Below are 14,016 nucleotides of genomic sequence, written 5' to 3' on the forward strand. Positions count from 1 at the left end.
ACAATATCTTGTAAAGCGCAGTCATAGAACAAAAACCATTTTCAACCCATAAAGGTCACTTTTTCGAGTATCATAGACTACTGAACCATTTAAGTAGGAAAATTGCCGATTGAACCCAACACAGTGGAGAATGCTACAACACCATGTTTAGACCTGCACAGAAGATGGAAAAGCAGAATCACAATCATGGAGCATAAACAGCTGAATTAAATAGGTGTTGCTTTGGTTACTACAATCTTGGTGTTGGCTGTTCGAGACGACTACTGAAGCATGTTGTTGCTGTAGCAGGACATAGTCGTTCACGAAACCGAGAGAGCCTCGAGCTTGGGAAGGAGACTTCGCCATGCGTCGGCAACCCCATTTGCCAAATGTGCCTGTCCTTTTGCAAATTCATGGAAAGCAAGCCCCATGTCCAGTGTTTTCTGTTCCTGAAATCGTATGATCTCTTGATTCATTAGTGCCACTATTGTTTCAAATCTTTTTGTCGCTTCCTCACTTGCTGCCTTCAACTGCACAACCAAACTACTTGTTAGAACAAATCTTGTTTTTTGAGTAGTGACCAAATTATGTTCATAGAAGTTCATATACCTCTTTGTACTCCACCTCAGCCTCAGCCGCTTTGTCTGATCTCACTAGCACGAGTCTGTCTCTGAAAACCATTGAACTTATAAACTAAGTTTCTCATAACAAAAACGTTCAAAGATCTGAACAATCTACAAAGGATTCTTAAGGGTAAAAGATAATGAAAATTGGTATGGTAAGCAGATAGAACTCCATAGAATGAATTTTAGAGGTAAATTCATAGGACGGTGAGCTATCCTGTATAGAAACAAACATGCATGGAGATGAGATGTTGGAAGCATACAGATTTATCTCCTTCAGCTTTGTTGTTTCTGCAAGTTCACATTGCTGCCTGAAGGCGTTGGCTCTCTCGGCTATGGTGGCCTGTTTCAAACAAAGAAATCAAGTCTTATCAAGGACAGTTACCAAATAAACACAAACTTACGTTCATTAATTAAAATACAAATAGATAGACCAAGATGACAGTGAGAAAGAAGATATACTCCAAGACAAATCATTTCAGCCCCTGCATGAAAAAAAAATCCAAATTTTGAACTCGAACTTATACCAACATCATGGGACATATACCTATACTTAACAGTAAAAAAGTTCAACTAAACAGGTACTGTATACTAGTGTGACAAACTTGAGATCTAAATTTTGAACCCCAATATGTACGAACAACAGGAAATAATGCCACAAACTTGCAAGTAGTCAGGACATTCAAAATCAACTCAAGGGGAGGGAGGGAGGGAGGGAGGGGGGGGGGGGGGGGGGGGGGGGGGGGGGGGGGGGGGGGGGGGGGGGGGGGGGGGGGGGGGGGGGGGGGGGGGGGGGGGGGGGGGGGGGGGGGGGGGGGGGGGGGGGGGGGGGGGGGGGGGGGGGGGGGGGGGGGGGGGGGGGGGAGGTGGGTGGATTTACCTTAATAGATTGAACCGCACGAATGTAATCTTTCAAGGGTTCCTCGAAATTCAACAGAAGTTCGTGAGCCTGCAGATTCACATCAATACACAAATACTATTAATACACCAAAATCCTCTCTGCCAATATCCAAATTTCGATAAAGTGAATTTATACTGGGTCAATCACTTCAGAATCAGTTTTTTGGGAAAACAGCTTACAAGTAATTCTCAAAAAGATGTTTTTAAATAATTCAGTTAAGAAGTTATGCAAAAACACCCTAAATATACCTCTTTTTGCAACTTAATTGACAACATCTCTGATTTGGCTCCTAGTTCTGAGAACCCCTTGCCAACAGCTTTTTCTTCACAAGCACCAAGAAGCTTGGCAGCCTTTCCAAAATCTGATAATGCTTGTCCCAGCTCTAGCGCACAAGCAGAAATAATCAGACATTATTCATTTTCTTTCTAATGAAATAAAGTGGTAGCAAAAACATAAATTACAAATTTTAGCTACAACTAAACGATCTTGAAGATTTTTGTATACCTCTATGCCTTTTCACAAGTCGAAATGCATGCTTCTGGGCTTCAGTTAAGTGGTTTTCAAGCTCAAAGATGTAGTGTTTTAGCTTTTCATATTCAGGATTTGACTCTTCCACTGGTTTTTCTTTTCCAAGAACAATGTCACTCACTTTAGACTGTACGCCCTCGGGGGGGGGGGGGGGGGGGGGGGGGGGGGGGGGGGGGGGGGGGGGGGGGGGGGGGGGGGGGCGGAGAACAATGTTATTGAGTGAAAGGAGGATCGCAAAAACGAGAGGAAAATAAAATCTCCCACCTAGTCAAAGGAGTTGAAAAAATGTCTCTGACGAAGTACAAAGTACTAGCAGAGTAGACATCATACTAATTGAATTTTTTAATTAAGTATTCATGACAGACAATGTATTGCGAAGACTCCTCTTGACGAAATTTAAAAAGAACACTAACATGACTGCTCTCAAGGAGAAACTAGAACATGCAAACAACGTTATTTTTGTTCTTAAAGGGATTATCAGAGGCCATTTAGAATACAAATTCCACAAAACCAGCAGGATCAAACCACATAGGCTTGAAGGTCTGAAAAAATCCAGCAACAAACACTTCTATATAAGGAGCAAAGGAATATTGTTTATTTTGAATCTTTCACTTATCATCTTATCATCTCAGTGGAATCAGAACTTGCATTAGCACTAATAACCAAATTCAGAAAGTAAAAAAAGTGTCCTAGAATTCTTTTTCAAAAAAGTGACCCATCAGAACATAAAACATTGATCACGGCAACGACAAAAAAATAATAATAATAATAATAATAATAATAATAAGAAGAAGAAGAAGAAGAAGAAGAGGAGAGATGTTTAGATGAAAAAAATAAGAGAAAAAGAAACAGAGATATTTATGCTATCAACGGAAAGAGCAAAACAAGGCAGAAATTGAAAATTTTTTGCTTCTTCTCCTCTACGAGAGAGCTTTTAAGTAATCTCCATTTTTCTTCCTGCATCTACAGGACATTTAAAATTGTTCACACTGCTGGCTATAAACACCTCTTTTTGATAGATATAAAATTGTTCGTACCTCTGGAGTCTGGCAGCATTTGCCTTCAGAATTGAAATACAATTTCTTTTTCATTAAATTACACACACACTAACAATCAAATTAGGAATTGTGTATAATTTCTCCACCCTAACACTTTCTTACCTTGAACAATTGCATTAGATCAGCTGGCTTTTTCTTGAAAATTCCGGAGTCATGAGACCTCAACCTCTCCATGGTCTGCTCATAAGATAACACATGTATCGATTTAATGGAACTTCTTACTTTATTATAAAGAGGATGGACAGTATAACATAGATATGGTGGACAGAGAAAAGAATGAGAGGATGTACTGTGCGACATAGAAAAGTCCCTGAACATCACCTCTTCTTCCACCTGCAAGAAGGTTCTCAAATCCTCACTCTTTTGAAGCTCGTGATGTGAAGCTATCTGATTTACAAATATATCCAAAGCTTGACGCCTCATTTCAATAAATTCAGCACTAAAACGAAATTTCTCTGCAGCACAAAAACTGAACTTATAACTTATTCTAGACATAAATATTAAATGTATAACCGCATCAAATCTGGTGCATCTTTTTCATCACTTTGGATGGCCTCACGATATAAACAAAATATTAAACTATCACTGGCAATTCTAGATCTTACATTTCTCTGAGTACAAGTATATATAGAAAAACTCAGCCTTCAATATCAAATTCATAGATTATATATCATGCAAACAAGCACTAATTCAGCAAAAAGAAGTAATCATATGTACACCCACTCAACAGAATGGTAGTTGATATTTGAACACGTTGCTCAAACATATTCTGGAACATATATTTGTATATCTCAACACCTTAATACCGTTAAACATTATAATTATTCGCAGGTTAAGTTTTAATCAGTTTAAACACCGAACAACATAATACCCTCCACTGAAAAGAGAGTCAAAATAACCACCGAAAGTACTACATAGCATAATTTTCAGTACTATAACCCTTCATCAACAGGAACCAAAGCAACACCTGATGAAAAGGTATCTCGATAGTTTGAAAGAATATTAGAACTCTAAGTATTAGCAATGGAAAGGGAAACATAAGTACTATTATTTAGCGACATAATCCAACCTCAAAATAATGAAACATATAACAGCAAAGGAAACTCATAATCTTCTTACCTACAGCATTCTTCTCTGGAATAAAAGGAATAAAAATGCCTTTATACTTCTCAAAAAGACGATCATGTAACCAAACAAAATCACTGTATCGCCGAATGACAATCTTCTCTGGACCTTGATATTCAGGAAAATTAGTCTGCCAGTACAAATTATAACAAATGATATGCTGGTCAATCATTATACATACTAAACATGAAATAAAACGCAAATATATACTTGATAAAATCATCTCTGGAAAAGAGCACAAACAGAGAGGATTCTCATGTGAAAATGATGTTACGTCCACTATATGCATTTTGTTACCCATTGAAAGTTACCTAGTATACACAGCTGATATTTTCCCCACTGAACCCGAAATCCTTGGTGATTTTTTTAATATTATTGTCTTTTAAATATGTAATGCTCAGGAAACGTATTCCAAAATAACAGTTGTTTTAGAGGTGCCAAACAAAAACCATGTTTTGAAGTAAGGATTTCATGTTTAGAAATAAAATTTGTCTCTTTAAGATATGATTTTCACTTTTCAATTTTTTGGCCAATCCTTATTCTTCATTATTCAGCAAGATAGTTTCATGCCCCTTGAAGCATAATGACAGCAAATGTGCTCTGTTTTCATGGATTATAATAGGAAAATAAGCATAGAATTAAAAAATAAAAAGCTCAGCAAACTCATTGATTACCATTTGTGGGAAATTGATATCCAATCTGCATTCCTTTTTTTATATTTTTTTTATTTTTTATTTCACATTATTGCCTTCCAAATACCGAGTAAAACTACAGCTGAATGCAAATGAATCGGTCTCTTCCAGTTTCTTAGTTAGGTACACAATCAGCATTCTTCACTTCACATCGCAAACAAAATTCACATAATGTTACCTAGTTGGCAGTCAATTGAACATAAAAACTGCCAGCAGGCTGATGGCAGTTCAAAAATGTCATCACGTATGAAATGACAAAAGAGCGAAAAATCAAACAAAAGGTTCGAAAACCATTGAAAAACATAATAAATGCACAAATACCTTTGTAATAACTCGGTATGATATATAAGCTTGTACCCCATTGCCCAATTTCACAGGATCAGTCACCGAAACTGACAGACAAGGCTGCGAAGACGGAGATCTAGGGCTAAGCAATGAACTTGGAATGCTTCTCTCCTGCTCCATGCTTCTATAGCCCACGAAACAACACGAATTCCAAAATCCCAAAGGAAAGATGAATGATCACGTTAAATTACTCGCTCGTAATTGCAGTAACGATCATGGAAGACGCGGGAGATCTTCAATCCAGAAGAACAATAATAATCCACTCCAAATTTAAAACTCCGATTGCCGAAACGGATCAACGTGCCTTACGGAATTGCAGCTGCTTGCAAAGCTTTCTAATGGCATTAATTGAAGCTTCTACAACATAAATGAAGTGTTTTTACAGATTAAAATTAATTTCATATATAAATCCGTCTCTTAAATTTAATTTTGATATATTATAGGAAAAGTAGTTTTTATCGTTCTTTTTTAATTCTATTATTATATATATTTACTCAATTTAACACGTGAGTAAGAATCCAATCTTTAAATCTAAAAAATGGGCTAAATTTTATTGCAAGGCCCATTAACAGTCCATAAAAGGAGGCCCAAAAAAGAGGGCGCAGCAGCCCATTTTATAGCAACGCCCATTATAGAAAGGCCCATTAACATTGTCCTGTCCATAATTGGAGGCCCAAAAAAGAGGGGCACGACCCTTTCACCGGATGAAGCCTATAAATACCACTCCCCATTCTTCTGCAATACACAATTTAGGGTTTCTCCTTCGCTCTTAGCAACCTTGTTTACTTCAATCTTTAGGGTTTTTTCTTCGTTACGATATTTTTATGTGCGGTTCTTTTTGCTGCGTTTGAATGGCGAATTTCATTGCGCGGCCCTTAAGATCGCCTTCCTCAGTGTGAAATGGAAGCGTTTTGAGTCATAGCCGCGCTACAACGAATACTCTTTTCCGAGAAATTCTTTAGGGTTTTCCTTCTGGATTTCTCGTCATTTCCCACCTGAACTTGTTCTTGAGCCATTTGTTTTCCGCCCTTGGATCTCCTACTACTTGTTACCTGAAACCCTAATGAATTAGCTTTTCTGCTGATTCGTTGGTTCAGTTTCAGGTAATTGGTGTTTCAGATCTGTATGGATGTTGTCTATGTCTCGCTCTAAGGTGGGTTACATTTCGTATTCCTTTATGGTTATATTAGTTCCATGTTTGTTCTTGTTTTCACTTTCGGCTCTTAAGAAGTTTTCTTCAAGATTGTTATCAATTCATGGCAAGGATGATGATTCAATTAGATGTGTGAAAGGATTAGTCCTTCCTGAACTTAAATTTTTGAGGCATTTATTATTTGTCTGACTTGCCTGAAATTTAACATCCAATTTTTTGTGGCATAATATTTCAACCTAATTTTTAAATTTAGTTTTTTGTTAGTTGTGTAAATTCTATATGTAGAGTATTAGTATTTGAGTAGTAGCAGTTGAACTACAAATCGATTTTTAAACTTCTACACTATCTTTTAGGATGTTGTTGAAGATAGTCTTCAATGGGTTTTGATAAATTCTCCCCTGTCATGATTAACTACGTTAACTAGTATCTGATCTTTGTGAAAAATCATATACGGAAATTTTTTCATTCCTCCTTATGAACTTTTATTTATTACTCTTCTTCATTTAGTTGGTTCATTTTCATCTAAAACTAGAATTTGAGATGCCAATGATGGTGTTAAATATACTTTGAGATTATTTTCTATGAAAAGAACTTCATCTGAGGCATCATAGTCCCCCTTCTTTAGTTTTTTTGGTTTTATTTTGTTTTGCTTTTTTTTTTTTTAATTAATGAAAATGGTTATTTGCTAGTAGTGTGCAAGTGACGATAAGATAGACAGGGACATCAGCACTCCTGTCGGAGGATGATGATTTGTCGTTGGGAATCTCTCTGATGCACTTCTCAACTAGTTTATAATTTGTTTTAAATTTTGGCCGATGATGCATTTGAATGCACGTATTATCAGAGTAAAAGATGATGATTCTGCAGATTGTCACTACCTCTGAGGCCGTTTTAAGAATTAGTTTTATCTTATTTATCATGGAATTTATTTAGTTTATGTTTATTTGCCTGATGATTGAAGAAAAGAACGGAGATTTGAATGGTGCTTTTGTAGAAGTCTGGCTTTGTGTTGGACTCCAACTTGCACTCTATGTGACCAATCCAAAGAGCATACCATGAAGGCTTCAGATTATGATTATGAGCCCTGTAATTTTTGTTATTAATTAGTTTCTGAGTAATTCGTTTGTAATTTTTGGTATATTAGTGTTTTATACATTTTTTTTTTAATAAATGTAGTCCAATTGTATTTCCTGTTGTTTGATTACAACCAATGACGACAATAATTGTTATCTTAAGATACTTGAACTACTGTCTGAGCAAGCTGTTTGATGTTAATAATTCACTTAATTTAATTATTTCGGTCCATGTATTTATTAAAATGAGATATTTAAATGAAAGTAAAAATTAATATATCAAATATGGGATTGTATGTTTTTAAAAATGTATACAAAAAATTAAGTATTTTTATTTCTTAAAATTTTTCTAATACATATTTGAAAAAATTGTTTTGAAATTAGAGTTCTATATATTCCATAACAAGCAAAGTATTTGTAGATTTGATGAGTTGTTAATTCTAAAAAAAAATTGAATATTCTTTTACACATTATCCTGTTCCAAGGAGCCTTGTGAGAAATGAACGCATTGCTCTTCCAATTGAGCCACATCCCCGAAGGAGTCAATAATTGAGCTATATTTGTTATCGCTCTCTCCCCCCATACTCCTCATATTTATAAAAACCATTCAGTACGTTGTAATAGCAAACACTTTCCATCTCTAAGTTGACATTTTAAATTTATTTGCTCATTGACCCATTTTTTTGTTTTGTCTTTGCACGTAATTTGCAATCACCCCGGACTTGAAGCATTTTTTATTTCTCCTCCTCCCTAATACGTACACCTCCCCCATTTAACTTTTCCATATTTACATCTCATTATTGCTTAGCTTATACCTCAACAATCAACCCCTTGCTAGTTACTTCTCCACACCAACAACAATGGCAGATTATTTGCCTCCTGGCTTTAGGTTTTACCCTACTGAAGAAGAGCTTGTTTCCTTTTATTTGTTCCACAAGCTTCAAGGTGGAACCCAGGATTTGATTCAAGCCGTTGATCAAACCATACCTCTTTTGAATATTTATCTCTTCAATCCTTGGGATCTTCCACGTAACTTCTTTCTCTCTCTTCTCTCTTTATTACCTTTCTGTGTTCATCACCTTTTTCTCTTCTTTTTTCTCTTTTTGGATGTGTTGATGAACAATATTTGATAGAGTTACCTTAAATTAATTTCATGGACCACAATGACAAAGTTATCTGATGTAGATCGATAATTGTATAGATCGGTTTCTAACCTGTACATGAGTATTTTTTGTATAGGATTTCCGTTAGATCGATCATTAGTTGTGTCAGGGGTATGATAAGTTCGGCTTTTTAAAAAGACCCAACTTCCAATTCAATTAGATCGATCCTTAATAGATTCAAAAGCTTAGCTAGTCGTATCAAGGTCATAACATGTTCGATTTTTTTTTTTTTTTTTAAATTCCATTTCAAAAAGATTACATAATATTATGAATTTAGATCTAAAATAGTAAATCAGTGTTATAGGGTTATGACAAATACTCAATATTAGGTTTTGTTAGATAGGTCCTTACTATGACAAATTCAAGTTTATAACAAGTTCGATTCTTTTATAAAAAAAACCTAAAATATTTATGAATTTAGATCTAAAATAGTAATTCAGTTCTTAGGGTTATGACAAATACTTAATATTGGGTTTTGTTAGAACCGTGTTATCAAATTCAAAAGCTTAATCTTGTTGTATCTGGTTTGTGACAAGTTTCGGTTGTTTTGAAAACCCCATCTTCCAAACGATCAAAAAAATCTTAAATCTTTTTAAGTCGAGGTGAAAATATTAAGTTGATTAACGAGACTATTGTTTGTAGAGTTTGCTGGGGAGGTATGCAAGAGAGATGAAAAGCAATGGTTTTTCTTCATACCAAGGCAAGAAAGTGAAGCAAGAGGAGGGAGGCCAAAGAGAGTGACAGCCGATGGGTATTGGAAGGCCACTGGGTCTCCAACTTATGTGTACTCTTCAAACACCCATAGAAGCATTGGTGTTAAAAGGTCTATGGTTTTCTACAATGGAAGAGCTCCCAAAGGAACCAAAACTCAATGGAAAATGAATGAATATAAGCTCATCGGACACCCTAAGGTCTAAATCCCGTCCCCATTCCATTAAACGTTTCTATCTTTATTCCAACGCTCTCGAGATTATGATACTAACTTTTTGCATGCATGCAGTTGAGTTTATGTCGAATTTACAAGAAATCAAAGTCATTGAGAGCGTTTGATAGACGCCCGCAACCGCCACCATTGGAGGCTCCGATTCCGCCCGAGCAATGTCTAGGAACTCAGCATAACGCTGGCAATCAGTTCGCCAACGACCAGAAGTTACCAAATCTGCCATTAACGGCGAAGAGAGCAAGCTGGCCGGAGTCTTTTTCATCTGGAGATGGCCATGGAGAAGCAGCCACCACAAACTACAACATGCAGCTGAAGATGGAAGTTGACAATTATGAGGTTGTGTGGGATTGGAGCCATTTGAACTGGCTCTAGTTTTATTTACTTAGAAAAAAAACTAATTATCATAAACTCGTTTATAAGAGACGTTATTAACTTGAGCATAAGGTCGTTAAGTTATGTTTTGTCTGCTTAAAGGGGAGTACGGATCTTCGATCTATTTATGTATTAATATTTATAAGAATGAAAAATTATCTTTTTTATTACCCAATTTCTTTTAAGATATATATATATATATATAATAAAAAATAAATTTCTTTTAAGACAATTTGGTCGTGGGGTATAATACACGTAAATATATGATATTATTGGGATTTTCCACGCAAACCCAAATGAAATGAATAAAGTCTGGTTGTTTCGCACTCTTTTCTTTCTTTCTTTTTTTTTTTTTTTAATAATTTTGTTTTTCTCTTTACTCGATTATTGGTCTCGTTTTTTTGTTCAATTCTTTGTTTTTATTAATAATTAGAAATGACATTTAACAATTATTTGACCCATAAACCAAACATCAAGCCAAAACTTTAGATGGGTCGAGAGAAACTCTAAAAAAAAATTATTTATTTATTATCGAGTTAATCCTTAGAGTCAGGAGTCTCTTGTTGACTGAGTTTATTGTCTGGTTAATCCTTAGAGTCAAGAGTCTTTTACGGTTAATCCTTAGAGTAGGAGTCTTTTGCGGTTAATCCTTAAAGTCAGAGGTCTATTGTGGTTAATCCTTAGAGTCAGGATTAGAGTCAGGGGTCTATTGTGGTTAATCCTTAGAGTCAGGGGTCTATTGTGATTAATCCTTAGAGTCAGGGGTCTATAGTTAATCCTTAAAGTCAGGAGTCTATTGTTGTTGATCCTTAGAGTTAGGGGTCTATTGTGGTTAATCCTTAGAGTCGAGGTCTATTGTAGTTAATCCTTAGAGTCGGGGTCTATTGTTGTCTGAGTCTATTATTGTCTGAGTAGTGAATTTGTGGATGTAATTGTTATTTATTTTCGATGTTTTTGCCTCCCCTATTTGAGTTGGAGTTCAACTTTCACTAAAGAATCAACAAATTTTTTCAAAAGATTCCAAAGTGCACATGCCAAAAATGCTTTGAATTGAAGTTAGGAATGTTGTTCGAGACCGGTTGAAAATTTGAAAAACAAAAAAGAAAGAATCTACGACGATTTTCAAAAAAAAGTTCCATTCGAGAACATTAAGAACGGTGTATATCAGCAATTTGAATATTTACAAAGCTTCCTAAATGAAAAAAAAAAAAAGAAGATATATATATATATATATATACATATATCTTGAAAGTTGATGAACTAAATTAAAATTTCCCAAATACTGATTTATTTCCATTCACAAGCATTAATAGAACATAATAAGAAAAGAAGAAAAAAAGAGAACTACTATCATACAATAGTTTCTTCTTGTTGTAATCTTCTGGAATTAATATGGGATCACCAATCATCTTCAATGCTAACACGGTGAAAGCACAACACAGTGCAAACAAAAATGAAGAACGAAACGAATTCTATGAACATGGCTCCTGTGTCGATCATCTGAGCATGCCTCAGGATAATAGGAATTGCCAAATTCCCAACGGTTGACGCTCCCGTCAAGAACTTGGCAGCACCTATCCATCTAGAAAGTCGCAACAACACGAACGCCAGCCAGAAAGAAGGCTAAAAGTTAGAACACGAAGGGAAGGAAGAGGCACTCAAGTGTTGGTATTGTTACATTTTCAATCTTTGTAAGCACAATGATGTGGACTTCTAAATGAACCGATACAATTAATCGATGGGAATGTATGCAAGGGGTGACACCACGAGATATAACAAATACTGTCGATATACTTGCATCACGACATCATTAACAAGAACATCGTGTTTCTCAAAAACCATGACACAAGCATATCTCCATAAGGTTAGTTCATTTAATTGAAGAGAACTTATTTTCAATATGAATGCTTAAGAGATACTCACCCTCCACCGTCTCGGCTAATCAGAAACTGCGTCGACCCGCCTCCAGAAAATAAACATGGCATCGGAATGAGCATGTACATCAACGCTGCAGAGAAAACATGCTTAGCAGTCATTAGAAGTTATCGATCGAAAACTAACAAATTTAATGTTCACCTGAGAGCAAAGGCCACCAATTGTTGTATAGTGCACAAGCCTGCCAGGATGATAACAAAATCAGGTGAAAAATAGTCGTTCAAAATTCTAACAATCATACTGAGAGATAAAAAAGGAATCCTCCAGATAGAGAACCATTACAAGTGTACTATAAAACATACCAAAATCTGTAGCAAGATGCTAGAAGAAAACATAAACGCAAGCCCAGCTAACCTGCGCGACCGATGGACGTTTTCTTAGATTTTTTTTTCATAAAGTTAGACATCAGAAAACAGAACTATGGTTACAGAGTATTGACAAATTCGACGCACACTGCAGAAATGAGGTCCATCCATGTTCCCCGAATAGCACGAGCCACCGCCCGATGAAGATCAAGAACATTAGTTAACGTTAAATGACAGATATATCTAAAGGCGAAAACGAGCAACAAATGGACCAAATGGTTTAAATAAAACTCCAAGGGCAGTGGTATATAGTATTGGCCAACAACCATGTTAAGAACAGTTAACAAATATACTGATATCTCAAAGCTAGAAAATGGAATCACTTTGTACAGCTTCATTGAGAATGGTTTTGACCTGATTTTGCAGGTTATTAGATATAATTATATTTGCTCTCATAGACAGGGAGATAACCTTATGGATAGTGGATATTGTCCGCTTTGGCCCATTAGGTATCGCCATAATCCTCACGATTTTATAACGCGTCTGTTAGGGAGAGGTTTCCACACACATATAAGGAATGTTTTGTTCCCCTCTCCAACCAATATGGGATCTCACAATCCACCTCCTTGGGGGCCTAGCATCCTTGCTGACACACCGCCCGATATTTGTCTCTAATACCATTTGTAACGGCCCAAGCCCACCACTACCAGATATTGTCTGTTTTAGCCCATTACATATTTCCGTCAACCTCACGATTTTAAAACGTGTCTGTTGGGAAGAGGTTTCCACACCCTTATAAGGAATGCTTCGTTGCTTTAAGCCCGTTATGTATCACCGTCAGCCTCACGACTTTAAAACACATCTATTAGAGAGAGATTTCTACACTCTTATGAAGAATGTTTTGTTCCACTCTTCAACCGATATGGGATCACATATCATGGGATCACTTTCAATCCTAATACAGGAAGGGTTTTTGCATTTTCTTGCTCCACACATTCTGTAACTATCTATACAGAGAATAAAGTACTTAGAACATCGACGAAAATTCAACAACAGTTTATGAACAATGAAAAATCCCCTGAGACTAGCCGTTCCTGTGTCATGCATGATTTTCCCCATGTCCACAACTTCATTCAAATACGAGATAGAAGATACAATCCCCAAAAATTTCCCAATAAATTTAAATCGACACTGCTCCCTTAAATCCCTCGTTCCATAATAGCTGCGAACAAATAAATTCTTAGTCGACGAAAATCCATCGTTCGGAAACCTGGTATAAGACTAAGTTTACGCATAAATTCTAAAGCGCTCATCCTTAAGTCGGCAAAAATTCAGTTCAGTAACTGGCTTATCATCGCAAGAAATCAAATTAATATGGAAATTTGCAAACTGTACCTTCTAATGTCATCGCCATTACAATCAGCTAGAAGTTCCGGCAGCAGTGATGCGCGATGATTCTTGCCCTCAATCACGACGAAGAAGGCAAGAATTGAGGTCCGACCTAAGAAGGATTCTTCTTCTTCTTCTTTCTTTTGGCTACCTTTGGTGCATATGTAGGCTCATTAACAGAATCTGGTTCAGCTAAAAATTGGAACTATGAGCTTCGCATCCCATTTGGAAAATGGTATTTTTATTTATTTATTATTATTATTAATTATTTATAAATACTGTAGCTACAAGTTACAATACTACCATCAATATCAATTACAAATGTCTTAAGGCAGAGTTGTAATCCTATTTTTCGAGTTGGTTGGATTGGCTCGATACAAAATAAATCAACATGTGAACGGACTCCGGCTCCGCTTTATTAAAAGCAAGGAC

At 36.1% G+C, this 14,016-nt stretch overlaps 3 protein-coding genes and 3 non-coding genes across 10 annotated transcripts; 4 read left to right on the plus strand and 2 right to left on the minus strand.

Annotated features, from left to right (window-relative positions):
* Positions 1-24: 24 nt before the first annotated feature.
* Positions 25-5,655, minus strand: LOC111478062 (sorting nexin 1-like). Of its 3 annotated transcripts, XR_002717398.1 has the most exons (11): positions 5,228-5,655; positions 4,209-4,344; positions 3,411-3,544; positions 3,192-3,266; positions 2,008-2,167; positions 1,752-1,885; positions 1,483-1,551; positions 866-945; positions 589-649; positions 234-509; positions 25-153 (listed from the first exon to the last, which is right to left on the minus strand). XR_002717398.1 is itself a non-coding variant. In XM_023122144.1 (10 exons), exons 1-10 carry the CDS (start codon positions 5,369-5,371, stop codon positions 300-302), a joined length of 1,203 nt encoding a protein of 400 aa, XP_022977912.1. In that variant the 5' UTR covers positions 5,372-5,655; the 3' UTR covers positions 25-299. The 3 variants fall into 3 exon arrangements, 2 of the variants coding, with proteins under 2 accessions (XP_022977912.1, XP_022977913.1); XM_023122144.1 differs by having other exon boundaries at positions 25-509; XM_023122145.1 differs by having other exon boundaries at positions 25-509; positions 2,008-2,158; positions 5,228-5,654.
* Positions 5,656-6,504: 849 nt separating this feature from the next.
* On the plus strand, positions 6,505-6,603 carry LOC111478908. The gene has a single exon (XR_002717574.1). It is a non-coding gene; the product is annotated as a small nucleolar RNA Z266 (small nucleolar RNA).
* Positions 6,604-6,941: 338 nt separating this feature from the next.
* On the plus strand, positions 6,942-7,013 carry LOC111478909. Its single transcript, XR_002717575.1, has one exon. It is a non-coding gene; the product is annotated as a small nucleolar RNA Z267 (small nucleolar RNA).
* An 83-nt stretch (positions 7,014-7,096) lies between these two features.
* On the plus strand, positions 7,097-7,182 carry LOC111478910. Its single transcript, XR_002717576.1, has one exon. It is a non-coding gene; the product is annotated as a small nucleolar RNA R44/J54/Z268 family (small nucleolar RNA).
* Positions 7,183-8,327: 1,145 nt separating this feature from the next.
* LOC111478063 (NAC domain-containing protein 90-like) lies at positions 8,328-10,022 on the plus strand. The gene is made up of 3 exons (XM_023122146.1): positions 8,328-8,506; positions 9,283-9,551; positions 9,641-10,022. Exons 1-3 carry the CDS (start codon positions 8,338-8,340, stop codon positions 9,953-9,955), a joined length of 753 nt encoding a protein of 250 aa, XP_022977914.1. The 5' UTR covers positions 8,328-8,337; the 3' UTR covers positions 9,956-10,022.
* A 1,204-nt stretch (positions 10,023-11,226) lies between these two features.
* On the minus strand, positions 11,227-13,795 carry LOC111478782 (vacuolar protein sorting-associated protein 55 homolog). 3 transcript variants are annotated; one of them, XM_023123239.1, is made up of 6 exons: positions 12,878-12,913; positions 12,343-12,671; positions 12,193-12,244; positions 12,032-12,071; positions 11,879-11,963; positions 11,227-11,537 (listed from the first exon to the last, which is right to left on the minus strand). In XM_023123239.1, the coding sequence occupies exons 2-6, from the start codon at positions 12,591-12,593 to the stop codon at positions 11,354-11,356; spliced, it is 612 nt and encodes a 203-aa protein (XP_022979007.1). In that variant the 5' UTR covers positions 12,594-12,671; positions 12,878-12,913; the 3' UTR covers positions 11,227-11,353. The 3 variants fall into 3 exon arrangements, with proteins under 3 accessions (XP_022979007.1, XP_022979008.1, XP_022979005.1); XM_023123240.1 differs by lacking the exons at positions 12,343-12,671; positions 12,878-12,913 and adding an exon at positions 13,591-13,795; XM_023123237.1 differs by lacking the exon at positions 12,878-12,913 and having other exon boundaries at positions 12,343-12,764.
* Positions 13,796-14,016: the final 221 nt, after the last annotated feature.

The sequence above is a fragment of the Cucurbita maxima genome, unplaced genomic scaffold (assembly GCF_002738345.1).
Source record: "Cucurbita maxima cultivar Rimu unplaced genomic scaffold, Cmax_1.0 Cma_Scf00004, whole genome shotgun sequence".
Classification (NCBI taxonomy): domain Eukaryota; kingdom Viridiplantae; phylum Streptophyta; class Magnoliopsida; order Cucurbitales; family Cucurbitaceae; genus Cucurbita; species Cucurbita maxima.